Source organism: Hippocampus comes, unplaced genomic scaffold (assembly GCF_001891065.2).
Source record: "Hippocampus comes isolate QL1 unplaced genomic scaffold, H_comes_QL1_v1.1 scaffold14, whole genome shotgun sequence".
Taxonomy (NCBI): domain Eukaryota; kingdom Metazoa; phylum Chordata; class Actinopteri; order Syngnathiformes; family Syngnathidae; genus Hippocampus; species Hippocampus comes.
The window spans coordinates 1,487,547-1,503,199 of record NW_017805839.1 but is presented as its reverse complement, the minus strand read 5'-3'; the positions used below and the strand labels follow the sequence as shown (position 1 = coordinate 1,503,199).

Below are 15,653 nucleotides of genomic sequence, written 5' to 3'. Positions count from 1 at the left end.
GTTGCCAGCCAATTGCAGTGCACACATAGACGGGCAACCATTCATGCTCACCCTCACACCTTGGGGGCCATTTAGAGTGTTCCATTAAACTGCCACGCATGTTTTTAGAATGTGGGAGGAAACCAAACTACCCGGAGAAAACCCACAAAGGCACGGCGAGAACATGCAAATTCGACACAGGAAGGCCGGAGCCGGAATCGAACCCTGAGCCTCCGCACTGTGAGGCCGGCGTACTAACCAGTCGCCAACCGTGCCGCTGTTTTTAAGCGGTTGTATTCGATCAGGTCCGATTACTTGAAAATGTAGTGGTAACGAAGCCAGATAACCCACAAAGGCTTTTCCTTGAGACCGACGCAGCACTGTGTGTTGTCCTTCACATCATCAAGGCCCGGCGGGCTTTCACATTCAATTAGCTGATTGAGGCGAAACGCAAGCGGCACCAGCAAGCAAACATTGTGAAGCTTGTGTCCAGCAGACACACCACAGAAATTATGTTACGGTGTCGGGAGGACCAAGGCCTTCGTCACAGGCAACTTACTGTGACAAGCCTGTCCTCTGAACACACCAACGCAGAAGTTGGCTTGCGTGCGGCATCCTGTCACCTGCCAAATTGACTAATAAAACTACAATGGAGAGGCTAGTGACAGTCGAGAGGAGTGTCCTTTTATTGATCAAATTATTATTTCTTCTTGGGTACACCGTGCCAACCTGGCAACACAGTGCTAACAAAGACAACCAGACAGATTGTGACATTCCCGTGACATTATAATCACACGTCAACCCCCTCGCCAGTCAATAGGCCGAGCGTGCTAATTGTGTGTCCTGGATCACCAATTTCATGGTCTTCAAAAGGGGAGGGGCTGCGGGGGGCAGGGGCAGGAATTGGTGGCGTGACCCTCCACACATGGGCTCGAGCTCCCTTTCCTCTCTGAGGATACATGGAGAGGGTGAGGGTAGTGTCGGGGATGCACGCCGAGGCCAGAGTGGATTCAGAGAGGATTAACATCACCATCTACTGGTGAGGGGTGGTACAAGTGTTTCCAAGGGACGAGGAAAGGACGGCGGTACCCTTGTGGCCTGTCTTTGACATAGACATGTCAGAAACATTTAGACACACTTGCCAAAACAATGGCATATCCGCAGCGGCAGATAAGTCAGAATGAAACTGTCACAAGATGCGGCGGAAGACAAAGAGTACAGACTCAAGAAAAATGTTGGTAAACTCCTTTACCGGGGAGGCCTCCAGCTATTTGTGACGATCTGACCGACGGGAGAAGGGTAAGCAGTCAAGAGGCGTGGTGCTGACAGCATAGGAAAGTAACAATCATCAGGCTCACAGAATTCCAAGTTATCTTTCGTCTATTTAAGCCCCCGCTGGAGTGCACCAACACGACAGCTCGTCACATTGAATAATCAGTCTTCATTTCAAACCTATCTACATCGGTCAGGCTCCGCACTGATGATCTCACTGGAGTAAAATGGCACCCAGTCACAAGCATGGCATTTTGTTTAGACGGGACACATCTTAGCACGACAGACCTTTTGGCAGAAATTCAGAGCCACGTTTTAAGTTGTGCAGCGGATTTGAATAAAATATTTTTTTTCAAAAAGTGATTACTGGAAGAAAAGAGGTGAAGTAGAAAAGAAAAGAATCCATCTTTTATGGCACCAGGGTCCTACCTTAAGCCTTTTTGGGCCCCCATGAGCCATGTTGTGGTGGCCGTGCCAGAAACGGCACTGGCTCCGTAGAATTATGATGGAATATGGTAAGCTGCAATGATTATTTCATCGTTAACGTCTTTGTACCGCATTTTTTACGCCTTGAAGAAAATATTTTTGCGTAGTTACTTTGTTGCCCGTTATTATTATGATACTGAATATTTGACATTTGACATGGGGCACGCGATATTGTTCGCCCCCTTTACTGTCAGTGCAGCCAACATACTCCAGATGAGTATTTCGAACAAAGTTGACAATACCTAAACACAAAAAGAAACGTCGATGCCCTGTACCTGCATCTGAGTCGCTTGCCTTTTTCCCCCAACGCCGTGACACTTAAAACCACTTTCTATAGAGAAAAAAAATACTTTCCGGCGGATGACATGAACGAGGACAACTCAAACGAGGAGACATCCCAACAGCGCCGTGTCACCAAGTCATGTTTGGGATTTGGGGACGACCAAAGTGCACTTCACTCTTTCCATCAGATTGCAGACTGCCAGGACCACCCATAAAAAAGAATCCAGGTTGTATTTATTGCAGAGCCAGTGCAATAAATACAATGTGGATTTGCTCTCGAAGTTCATGGTGGCTACAATGCACGCAGTCATCTATGATTCTAATCAAGGAGAAAGCAAAATACCGGTGCCAGGAGAGCTGCAGTAGAAAACAAATTCCACGTTCATGTTAATCACTGCATTAACAAGACGTTGACAGTCTTGACAATCGAGCAGTGTTGGGGAAGCCGAGACGGTGAATAATTGTGTGGCGACCCAGCGGGGATGATTGCTTTCGCAGTGCGCCATGCTGTTTCACTCCGGATCTCCACTCGTGTGCCACTTCGCTTGTGAAAACGGAACGACACACAAAGCAAAAGAACGTAGTAGGGGCTTGTCTTTAAAAATGCCTCAACTTTCCAAACTGTGGGTAGGTGGATAAAACATTTCATTCATGCGGAAAAGACAATTGAACCTCACGATACGCAACGGAGAATTTTACAGCGATAGGAGCATTTTTAACTGTACTCAATATTTTATGAAAACACTTTTGAAGTGAGGCTAATTAGAGCGTTATAGTGATGTGCTCTTTAGTTTTAAGATGATTTATTTTAAGATAATTATGAGTTTCGCTTCTTTTTTTTTTTTTACCCTAATTTTTTAGCGCTCACTATCGCTCTTTTAGATTCGCCAGATAAAGTCACAATCTCGGGACGCCATACACTGAGAAACGATGAAATCCCATTAGTGTTTTGCTTTCATAATTTTTAATCAAAACCAGGAAAAAATGACACATTTAATTAATAGCCCTTAGCACTACTACCACACTCTCAGTTAAAAAAAAAAAAACCTTGTTGGGAGGAGGCAATTAACTTCACAAATTAATGAAAAAAGAAAAAAATAACTTCCAAAACCCCTAATAAATGTCACTACACTGTAGGTCCCATAAAAGTGAGATGCGCGATATATTCTTGTTGTCATGTTACATTAAACTGGAACTATTAGCTATGACATTATCAATATTGTAGATTATTAGTGTACACTTCGGCTTCGCTGGAACAATACGTTTCACGTGCTTTCACACAAGTAGGTGATTGCACGTCAAGGAATTTTGTTGATTCTTGATTGAAAAACAGTGAAAAGCACCAATTCAAATCCCTTTTACGCCTCCCCCAGCCCCATTACGTATTGGACTTGGTTGTTTCCATTCAACCAACCAGTATCAAGTACATTGACGTCCGAAGCATAACTTTATAATTTACAATGTAACATTTATTGGAGGTGACAAACGAGCATTTTATCAACTCGCGCTTTTCCCCACAGCGCAGTCCGCGTTCAATCTATATAAATTACCGCTGGGAATGGAGTGCAACGGCAAATTATTTTATTATTATTTATGCATGTGTGACTCTATAGGGGGCTACACCAGGGCAAACGAGGAATTACTTGATTAGCCCAACTTCGGTTAACAAAGAAAGAAATACGATAGTCGAGACTGGGCCAATCAAACGTCAACATGATTTAAACGCTCACTCCATTCAGATATCTAAATTACACAGCGTAAAAGCTTACACATATGTACGGCAAATACTTGATTTTATTTAGTACACAGCTCATCTATAACTCTTAGCTCGAACTATGATTCTTTAATTAAAAATTTCAGCCCAAAAGGGCTGAATTACATCGTTCGACTTGGGCAGCCTTTTAAGAAGTGTGGTTTACAAAATGCACTGAGGGAAAGCCAGCATTTAGGGAAAATATCAGGCACCGTGCGGGGTGCTCGCCTACGAATTAGAGCAGATAATAACTTTTTGTGAAGGCAGATGAAATGAAGGGGGAAAAAATGCTACCCAGAGCATCAATTACAAATAATTATCCTTTGATTTCAAAAGCAGGAGAGCCAAAAACACATTTGAACAGACTGCGTAAATCACATGGCATTCTTGTCTTTTTCTCTGTTTTCCACACAAGCCAATTCCTGTAATCCCCGCTCAGAAACAATGTGGATATTTTGTCAGGAAAATTGTTTCTTCTTTCTTTTTTTTTTTTGTTTTATATTTGCATCTCAGCCGAAACAAACATTGGCCACCAGAAGAACAGTGTAATACTTTTATTCTCTCATTTTCTCTCTTTTTAAAAATTTATTTATTCAGTGCAATGTCTTGACACTAACCTGATAAATATAAAACATTGTAGTGGAAGTTAGACTTGGACTATGACACACTACATTTGTGCATGGCTCAAAAGTTAAAATCCAAACTCAACAGTCCATTGTGCAAACAAACAAACGACATTGCAGGTATTATTAAAAAAAAAAAAAAAAAAAAAAAAGATATATTGAAATACAGTATGTTTCACTTGAGAGAGCCCTCCTCTTATCCAATGTATATAATGACATTTCAATTAAATTCCGTTTTTTTTTTTTTTTTTTTTTTGCATTTGTCGTGTGTGCCTGTGCATTCTAATTTCTCTCTATAGACTTCATTCATTTTTCATTCAAAGTTGGTTATTCTCCACGGCTACACCATCCCGACAAAACCTCAGTGAAAAGGGTCCTGTCGCACCAAGGCAATTAGTCCAGTGTCTCAGGACTGCATTTGATGAGAGCTTGGTAAGCGATTCATGGCTGAGCGGTCCTTTCTTCCAGTCAATGATATGCTCTTCCTCCTTTTGGGAGGCAGAGACATGTCAAAATTGTAGTTTGTTCGGCGCCTTGGATGTAACGATACGTGACTTTTCGAGGAGTGGCTGCTGTTTCAGCCAGGCTAGCCAGCCAACAGACTTGCCTGCATCGCGACGCTTGTTTTGGATGCGGAGGCAGATGCGATGACATGAACGAAGGCTATGGTGAGCGGTTGGCGGAATCTTGCGGCTGCCAATCACAAGTTGCAGTATTTATGACAGGCCTAGCGTGTGATAGCCACTCGCTGCTCGGTCACGAACAAATTCCAAGTTTACCAACCACGTAATGTACTCTTCGGACGACTTTCAACTCGATGTGGCAACTGCCCATAACAACACAAGCCAAACTGGAACACTGGCATTATTGAATATGGAAAAAAAGAAAAAGCCCCATTGTTTTCGGAGAGTGTCCGCCTTGAACACGCGCCACTTAAACATAGGAGAAGTTACTGGTAACTGATGACAGAAAGATGGAGGAAGGGAGAATTATGTCCGGGATGGGAACTCAAATTCAGAAGACATGGCGAAAAAAGTAGGAAATGCGTTGACAAATGAAAAAGGACTCAGTACTTGAATTACAAGAGTCATTTACCTATTAAAGTGAGGATGCTCGCTGTCAATCAACCGCCATCACGTTCTCATTTTGCGGCGGAAAGCGGGCGTAATTGCTTCTCATACTAATCAACACAACTTGTGTAATTATGCCTTGAAAGTGACATTGGAGGCTGAGAGCGATGTGAGCGGTCTTGACAGCGGAGACGTCTCCGATTCATCAGGAGATTTCCAACCTCGCTGCAAGGATACGAGGCACTCTCCGACCAAGTCGCTCACTCGAGCCGTTTGCGACCGTAAACACAAAGAAAAGATGATAAATCAAGCGGAAGTAATTACAAAGCAGAAGAAGGGAAGGAGCTGGGCTTGGTGAGGCCACTTTCCCCCCACAGTACTGGCGCAAAATGACTACGGGTGCAATTAAACCCGTCTCATGCTTCTATCATTTCTCAAATAAACGCAGCATGACAGTTCACTAAATTGTGTGAGAATGAGAAATTACAGCATTGTTACCCGACTTGTTTACGTTCCTAATCTTGCTGAGACAAAACACGACAAACGCATTCCGAAGCAAACATTAAACTGAATTGAATTTGGCTTAATCACAGACTTAACACATGGTTGCCAAACATAATTTGCTGTAAAACTAGCTTTGACAAAAACATTTCCCCGAGATACATCTGTAACTCGTCACAATGCGGCCCAGCCAGCAAGGTCAGAGCTGGGTCAAAAATAATTGCTAAAACCAAAGAGCCGCGGAAGATGACACAATCCGCACAAAATGTGCATTGACACAAAGTGACAACAGCTTCAGTACGGTGAACTTTTCAGCGAATTAAAGGATCCTCAATTCTCTCATTAAAAAAGGCAAGATAAAAGGCTGTGTTGGCAAAGCAGATCCAAGTCCAGATCTGCACAAGCAGAAACCACAAAATAGATCAAATTCATGAACTGGGCTGCAATCATCTGGTCTCATCATTTTGAATGATGTGGGTGGAACCGAGAGAAAAGGAGTTGCCAACATCAAAAAGCAGTCAACTGGTAATTTTGGCACACTATTAGGGGAATAAGCAAAATGATTTCATCTGCAAACAGAGACAAAGAAGAGATTTATGTCTTATAAAAATACGTTCTTAGAAGAAAAAAAAATTCTTGTCTGTGTCATTCCTCCCTCGCTGCTTTCAAACGTAGCTCATGTCCCGTCGAAAAAAATTCCTCTTTCGATGGTGTATAAGTGCATTGTCTGACATGAAAAAGAAAGACTTAAAAAAAAAAAACCCATGTGTGATTCACCTCTCGCATTCAACCCTAATGAGTCCAAAAGTGTGACCTGCGCTTAAACAAAACATCCCACCCAGAAGCTATAAACTCATTTTCCCCTCATTCGAGGCAGCGATGTCGGCAGCAAGATGTGCTCGGAGCATGCACGATAAATCTGACGTGAAATCATAATCATAAAAGCAATTAGCTGACCCTGTGCCACTCGTCCTTGGACATGACAGTGAGAATTCATTCAGAGTCCTCGAAGGATGATGGCAGCGGGGTTGTGTGGGGCCGGGCGGGGAGGGGTTAGTGCAACACAGCAACAATAAAATGGAGGGCCCTTCCTGTATCATTAACCACTGAACCAAGCAGCGCACGATGCACCAAGACTGTTGTGCTGCAAAAACAACTCTTCGACTTTTCAAAGACAGACGGAGGGGGTTTTATCCGGCACTCATCCAGATGTCTTTAGTAATATGTCACAATCTACTCAATGTGAGGTCACGGGTAGCGCCATTTATTTTTACTCGTGTGTCGGAAATCATGCAGTTTCTCACTTTCTCACTTCCACACCCAGTAATTACACCGAGGCCAAACTAGTGCCTGCCACCTAGTGACCATCTTCCTCAATAATCATGAAATATCTCTGAGCCTCTTGCCCCCGCTCGGACCATAACTCTCCTTTACGGCAGGCAACTCCAATAAAGGATTACAATTACAATTAAAGTAATGAGCAAAGAGGAAAAAGGAAAGATCTCTGAAGGTTCCCTTGACTAACTAAATGGTAGCCTAGTTTCCTGACAGAATTGAGTTAACATCGCAGAATCATCAGTGACTCCCAAATAATTAATTTGGAGAGTGCTGCAACTTGCAAGCCCTAAAATTTGAAAGAATGAATATTAAAAAGTGATGAATGTGAAATATGAATGATCACAGATGACAAGTTCAATGGTATTTTGTATTTTTTTTTTGCAAACATTCTTTCGACAAATCAGAAAATTACGACGGCTACGGGTAACTATAAAGAGGCTCTCGCTACCCTGGCCACGTTGGGGTGCTGACACATTGGAGAACGGACACAATGGGGTGCTGGCACAGATGAAAAATAACAACGGTTAAAAATCTTGAGATGAACCATCCAAAGTTTGAAGAGGATCGGATAAACTCTGTATGAGGAGTTTGTTAAAATATGAGTGTTATAAAAGGCCCAAAATGAGGCCAAATTCCAAAGTAAATGTAAAAGGGCACACTCCCTGTTCGGTTTAGGGTAGTGGTTCCAAAGACTTTTTGTTAGTCTTGGGCTGTTACATATGCCAACCAATTTTTGAAAATTTAGGTGAAGCATACAAAGAGGGTTTCTCTGTTAAAAAATGGATATCAGACACACCCAAGACATTTTTAAGACATTGCACAAAAATCCTGTGGAAGAATAAAATGTTTTTCCCAGGTCTGATGCGTGTGCAAAGCTGTATGAATTTTTCCCAAATGTAGACCCTAAAAAAATAGCATGGTTTTTTTTTTTCTTTGCATCACAATTAACGTAGATGTTAAATAAGGGATTTTTGGCAGCATTTACAGGGGAATTATTAAGCATTTCTCCTTTCGTGGCAAAGAAAAATTATGAAATGTAGTCCCGGCCTGAGCATATAGTAAGTTCAAAATGTGAGATTGTATCCTCTTTGAAATCTCAGGTCTTGAGGTGGTACAGTACAGACCCAGTTTGAAGTCACTCAGACGAAATGAAAGCATGACCCTTGTAAATGTGCAAAACTGGGCCAAAATTGTACATTTAAATACTCATACATAGCTCACTTCCTGTACATTTTAGTATAGGGCAACTTTTTTTGTACGTCTTGGGAGTGCTACACGTGCCTCCCAATTTTTGTAGGCCTGGGTCAAACATATGGGATAGGACTCCATTAAACATCTGGGCAGTGTGCGATAGACTCTTTTTTTTTCGTATCTGTGAATGACATTATACTATAACATTTTTCAACAATCCCCTTTGTGTATGTGAAGTTTGGTGAGTTTTCGTGCATGTTTAGGCCCTCAATAATGCAATTCATTTCAGCGAATCATAATCATAATTTCCCCAAAAACTAGACTCTCCCGCAAAGTTTTTTTTTTTTTTTTTTTTTTTTTTTCTTGTGGCCCTAATTAGAGGTGTGTTTCTAACATGCTCAGAGGCAGTGGTAATATTGCATTGCATTTTGTGGGGCAGGGCACTATCAGATCCAGCAGATGGTGCTGTGGTGAAAAGGACTCTGTCAACACTTAAAAAAAAAAAAAGAAAAAACAGAAAGAAAGAAAAAATAGAAAAATCTGTTTGCAGGGGTAAGAACTGAAGAACATCTGCCTGCCTGCAAGGCTGGAGGGGGCCGTAAACTATTGTGATGAATAAAGGCTTCAGACAGAGTCAAAAGGAGACAGTAGCAGCAGTAGTGCCTTCATGGTTGTGGCAGTACTGATTACTGCTGGAGCACACATCCTCTGCCAACCAGCCAGGTGCCCCCGCCCCGCAACCTCCTGTGCTTAACACACAACCTCTGTAGTATGACGGCGGCTGCGGAAGGGCGACAGAAATTTGGAGACTGCTGAGCTGCAGCAGATCACTTCAAAGCAGCTTATTTAACGCTCACTAAATTTTTCATCATCGTTGCTAAATATCCTGGGGAAGAGGAGCTTTTGAAGTTACAGCGAGAGCAGGGATGTTTCTACAATTCTTTGTCCCACTCTTTAAAAAAAAAAAAAAACACACACACACAGTTTACACATGAAAGTACAATCTAAATAAAAGTGCAAATAATGACAAAAGCGATATCGTCATATTTCACTCTTTGCAAATTCGGTTTCTCCCAAAATTGTACTCACTATATCACTGGCCATTTGGCACATATTTCATTTTGATTTTGGTATTTATTGGCCTGTATAGAAGTATAAAGACTTAAATTAAAGAAAACAACATTGAAGACACTTTTAACGGCAGAGAAGGAAAGAGACTAAACAAAACACACAAGCACAAAGACAGAACAGAGGCATGGGAGACACCAGGAAGAAGCTAGAGAGGGCCCCCCCCCACCACCCACAACATGGTTCATGGGTGGGGAGGAGGGGGGGGGCGAGTAGTGGGCAAAGAACAGTGCCGGAGGCAACAAGAGCGGCTGGCAGCGACTGGTACACCAGTCAATCATGGTTGTCCCAGTCTCTCCCACCCTATCGCTCTCTCAAAACAGGTTCAGACTGGCCCCTCTGGCCTAAGTAGTGGCAGAGGCTGTGACAATGCTCACACTCAACTGGACCCCCATTACCACAAAGGAAAGCCCACATTGTGCAGTATACCGGGGCCTGCCGATTTGGTCGAGGTGGGTCGGAACCTCTTAACTGAACTGGTACGCACGTGTGCACATAAATGAGATACAAATGTGTGCACACGCCCTCCCTCCGATTGCCCTCTGTCTCACTCTCTTGCTCACTCGCTCAATGGCCTCCCAACCCTGCCAGCACTCTCTTTCCTCTCAACCAGATAAAATCCTTTCAGACACAAATTTCAATTATTCACCTCATCCAAATAATGCCATGTGACAAGAATTATCCCTACTGTAATAATCCACTTAACTGGGAAAGAACAGCTCATCAAAAAGAGAAAGGAGAAAAGGGACTGCAAGTGAGGGCAGTGCTGTGTGTGTCTGTGTGTGTGTGTGTGTGTGTGTGTGTGTGTGTGTGTGTGTGTGTGTGTGCGCGCGCGCGCACATTGTTGCTGCTTGTCAAGCAGTCTCGAATCAGAACCCTGCTTAACAAGAATTTCTTCCCTTTTTGAGAAGGCCGACTTGAAGCGCAGTGGGAAGATGAAATTGAAGTAAATTGAAAGAAAGCCTGAGAGAATGCTCCCACAATCAATAACCCCAGGATTAAATTAGGCTTGGCATGAAGGCATGATGCGGGGGTGGGGGGAGGGAAGGGGGGATGTGAATGATGGTGACTGACATTGAGATATGTTGGTGAAACAATAGCCCACATTCCGAACCTGGATACTATGCTGCACCCGCACAAGGACATTTAATGTCCAGTACACTCTGATGTGATGTGTTCCCTCCACTGCTTGGCAACAGCAATTCCAATTTTTGATCATGGTCATCACATGGGAACTTGCTTCTGTGTAACACTTGACACGCTGCCGTTGAAAAACAGCCGACACGACTTAAAATGTTGCCAAACTTGAATTCACCACTTGCATTAAATGAGTCAATGTTTCAATTGCTCAGTTGTGGGGATGCAACATGATTGACAGGAGATTGACTTTTTAGCAATACAGTATTTTGCCGGTGCAAAATTCAGATTGATAAATATGAAAAACACTGGAAATACGTAAAATGCATTTCACTGAAAGGAGGAGGAGGCGCTACGAAGACGGTGGATTGCAGAAAAAGGAAACACAAATAAATGATAAAGGTTTTATGAAAAACATAAAAAGGGAAGTCCTACGCAGTCCCAGGAGTCCAAGCACAGCATTCTTATTATGACTGTGTTTTTGAAATATGAGATGAGGAGCAAAATCCACCCGATTTTGTCCATCAGGAGGCGGCCATTTTGCCAACACAATATCACATTATCAGAGTGCAGTGTTTAGATTAGTGGAGGGACATAGAATATATTATTGTCAAATTTAGTTGTTGACTTCCCCTTTAATGGGGATATATGAAAAACAGACCTTTTAATTGCTTGTGTACAAATTAGGCTTTGCCCCGATCTGATCGGCTGTATCGGATCAGACGATATTTACCATTCTGTGCTAATTTCATGATCGGCGGTCAAACCTTTATTGGCAAATCCACGAATTAAAGCATTTCATCTGCAGTGTTTCCCAAATATACATTTATTTATGGTGGGACACCACAAATTTTGGCCGCAACAAAAAGAGTGTGATGCTACCTGCCTATACTGTTGGTTACAAATGTTTTCACCTTGTTTTGCTGCACAAAGATTGTGCCGTTCTGCTCCTTGTGTCTGTCTGCTAATCAATATTGCTTTTTTTCCTTTCTGATATGGTTCTGCAAATACAGTATCTCAAATAACTGAAGTATCAAAAGTATCAACATTTACATTTGGGAATCGATCTCAGAGCATAAGATCTGGTGTCAGCGACATCAGCATTTCAGACTGTGTCGATCAACACACCGCAGCAGCAGGCGTAACGGTCATCTTGTCACAGCATATTCAGTGCTGTTCGTTTTTTTGTTTTGTTTTGTTTTTTTTGTTTTTTTTATATAATTGAATCAGGTGTGTTGGATGAGGGGAACATCTAAAACATGCAGGATAATGGCCTTTGAGGACCAGAGACGCCCACCCCTGCCCTATGGGGTATGGAAACTCATGAGCACAACTGTTGTTGTAATTTCATGTATTGCATGGATATGCAAACATTGTTCCTCCAATCCTTTCTTTGAAATTGATCAATTTTTTCAAGCGAAAGCCTTTGGGCTACGCATGAGTACTATTATGTCACAGTCACAGATAAAAGGTAAGCAGGGCGGCATTTTTGACACAAATTACCATTAGCTAATAGTGTTAAGACTGTGTAAGATTCTGATGACAAATACTCATCCGATGTTTGGCGAAAGTGGTCAACTGGGGGTGAGTCTTATCTTGCCCGCTGCATGCACCACATGTATGGATCTGAACATGAATACAAATAATTCTCTTGCTTTGCCATTTTGGGGGCTGGTGTAAGACTATGGGCCTTTTGAGCACACGTTGGCACTTGTGTAGTTGCACTTACTTGGCTTCACGCCTGGTCATCATTGTAGTGAAAGCCATACACTGGGTGAATATTGGCTCATTTGTATGTGACAGAAGCCCCCCGCCAAAACGGAGTAATTTCATCGAGAAGGTTACAAATAGATGCTAAATGTAATGCAATTCTTTATCCTTTTATTTAGACACCTGGGAACTGTTTAAAATTGTGAAAAAAAATACATAAAATACATAATTGGTATTAATGACAATATGCACCACTATGCAGTATTTTTTTTACCATCCAAAGATTAGGAAATATGTGATTTAAGAACATCACAGGACAGCCTGGCAGTTAACCCCTGAAGATCGCTACTAAAAACATGCAAAAAATATATTATATCATGAAAATCCCATTGTTACTCAAAAGGTGGATAATTTTCACTCTTGCCAAGCTTCATTTAAAAAGTCGCAGCCCTGTGAATCACCTGTTTACTATTTAAAATGTTACACACACTAGAGATTTTAAGATACATGATTGAGAATCACGACATGCCGCATAATTAACAGTATAACTTCCCATCATTTATTAAAATGTATTCATCGCAACGTGTTTTCCTGATTACAGGAGATTAAAATAAATATCTAATATGCTCCTACTAATACGTGCTCGCATTCAAGAGAGACAGCAGAGTGAATTTCTGCTACAGATTCTAGTCCTCGTTGCCTTATCAGTGAAGTTGTTTTTAATTACTGAAAAGTTGACTCCTTACCAGTGCTTCTCTGGGGGGAGCTGGTGCATCGTTTCGAGGAGGAAGGCCAGCCTGAGTGTCAACAAGAAGCAGTATTAGAGTGCCACCTGGTGGATGACCGATGTAGTGAATGGTTACCTGAATAGTCACGTTGGCCCTGAAACCAAAGCCTGTACGTAGTGTATATGATGAAAGCTTTAGTACTTTTAGTATTAATCGCAGATACTTACCTGGCCTTAACAGTTACACCATATTTGTTAACAGTATATTATTTTCCTACCTACTGTATTGACCATGTGCATGTTCGACAAACTCTGACAGAATGTCCATAATTAAAATTAAGCACAATCAAGAGCAAATTTCAACAAGATACATATGGCATACAGCAATGGTAAATTATCACATTTGGACAAATGGGTAAAGGATCAAAATCATAGTCTTCATCAAATGTCTTCAAAATTTCACCAAAAGATTTGGTAATTGCAATAACAGTACAGGTGGGCAATTAAATAATCGTATTGTTTATTTATTTTAATTATATTTGTCTGACACCCTCCCTTGTCACTGTGCCCATCTTCATCTTTTTTTTTAAACTAACCTTGCAGACTATGTCAAATATAATTTTGAATATAATTTATTTTTTGGTCACGTTGTGAACCACTGAAAAATGGATGACGAGCCGCAAATGACCCCAGGCAGTTTGGGCACCGCTGCAGTACACACTAGTCTAGGGGAGCAGGGGGGTCTTGTCAACTGCAGAGCATAGACAAACAACCATTCACACATTCATGGACAATTCAGTCTTCAATTAAGCTAACATCGGTCTGCCAAAAGAAGAAAATCTACACATACACGCCCAAAGCAAACTTACATCCTCCAAACAGTAGCCAAGTTTTGAACAAAACATATTGATTATGAGGCAGTTGGCAGATGTGCTTTCTTGACTTTCAGATTTTTTTTGTGTTTTTTGTAGCAATTTCAAATTTTGCCTAAATGAGCAGTGCCTTATAAATAAAATGTATTATTATTATTATTATTATGACCACCACCACCATTAATCCACCATGGTGACTAGGGCATCTCCTTATGGAGAAATACATTATAATTTGAAGCACCTCATTCAATATTCAAGCAACTACCCACCTTGAAAGTCGAACACTGTCAAGCATTTGAAATAATTTCAAGCACACGTAGGAAGTGAATTTTGGCTTTAGCTTGTAAATGTTTAACGTATCTCGAAATACAGGATCTCGAAATACACTTTCCAATTCACCCGCTTTCTCTGGCTATGTATACGACAGTTTCAAGCAGTAACAATGTAAAGTTATGCCTTTATTAAATGAGTATAAGCTATATCGATGTATGTAGAAAGCGTGTTTATTATTCACGGGGGAAAGAACAAGTGTCACAGCTGCGAATTTATTTTAATACAGTATTCGAATTCAAGATTGAAGGCTAATAAGGACACCTTTGCTAGCCTAGTCCGTGTTACAATGAAAATGTAAACTTTATAAATCTCGGTATGATTCGAATATCTGCACCACTAACATTTTACTGTGCCACAAAATGAAAAGTGTTTCAAAGTTTACAACTGCCTTTCTTGCTTTGTTTTAGTCAACAGGGCATGGAAGTTATTAAACAACCACAAAGTTCGCGAACCTTGCCGTTATGACCATGTCAACTTGTTACCTGCACATCAACACGGTTCACGTGTTTGCTCCGGTGTGTAAATAACACGCGACAAGGGTGTGAGGATATTTAAGAGTTTGCACTAACATTTAGGGTGGACAGTATTTTAGTTACCTTTGTGGAGCAACTTTTAAAACGCTTTCAAAATATTGCTAACTAGCTGTTATGCTAACAATCACAGCATGAAAATAGACAGATTAAACCAAAGTAATTGCCATTTAAAGAACAATGTGCACGCCGCAGGGGTGTATACTCGTGCATATGGATATCAACAGGCAAGTGACATTATTTGATAGCTGTTGACCTTTGTTGGTGAATCTGACTGGTCCGTGGATGCCATCTTCCTGTTAGCATCGAAGGCTGCTCGATGTTTGATTGCTTCTGCCTGAGCTCAAAGGGCACTCGCTGACCAAAACGGAATATTTGCATTAAATATTAAGTGACCAGATTAAAAAACAAACAAACAAAATAGTATATTTTCTGTATGTGAAACAAAACATGTAATTTTTAAAAAAGTGTTCCGTGATAAACGTACGCAAAAAAACTACAGATCCCAGAGTCCTTAGCGTCACGCCGGTCCCGTATTCTAAACTGCCAACTACTGAGAGCTGTCTTCTGCTGTCCTATTAATCATAATTGTTGGGCGTTTCTGCGTATAATGGCGGATCGAAAGCCGTGTAAGGTGTGCAACTTTACACGCCAGAAGTCATATGGCGTGGTTGTTCCATCGCTCGAGGAACTTAAGGTAAAAGGTGAGATGATACATATT

The 15,653-nt window shown here is 41.5% G+C and overlaps 1 protein-coding gene across 1 annotated transcript in view; it reads right to left on the bottom strand.

Annotated features, from left to right (window-relative positions):
• pex14 (peroxisomal biogenesis factor 14) overlaps nucleotides 1–15,307 on the bottom strand; it is a 51,657-nt gene extending 36,350 nt beyond the window's left edge. Inside the window, exons 1-2 of the mRNA XM_019888056.1 lie at nucleotides 15,189–15,307; nucleotides 13,217–13,267 (exon numbers count right to left, since the gene is read on the bottom strand). Of these exons, the coding sequence (XP_019743615.1) occupies nucleotides 13,217–13,267; nucleotides 15,189–15,224 (87 nt within the window). The 5' untranslated portion in view covers nucleotides 15,225–15,307. The remainder of the gene's footprint in view (nucleotides 1–13,216; nucleotides 13,268–15,188) is intronic.
• Nucleotides 15,308–15,653: the final 346 nt, after the last annotated feature.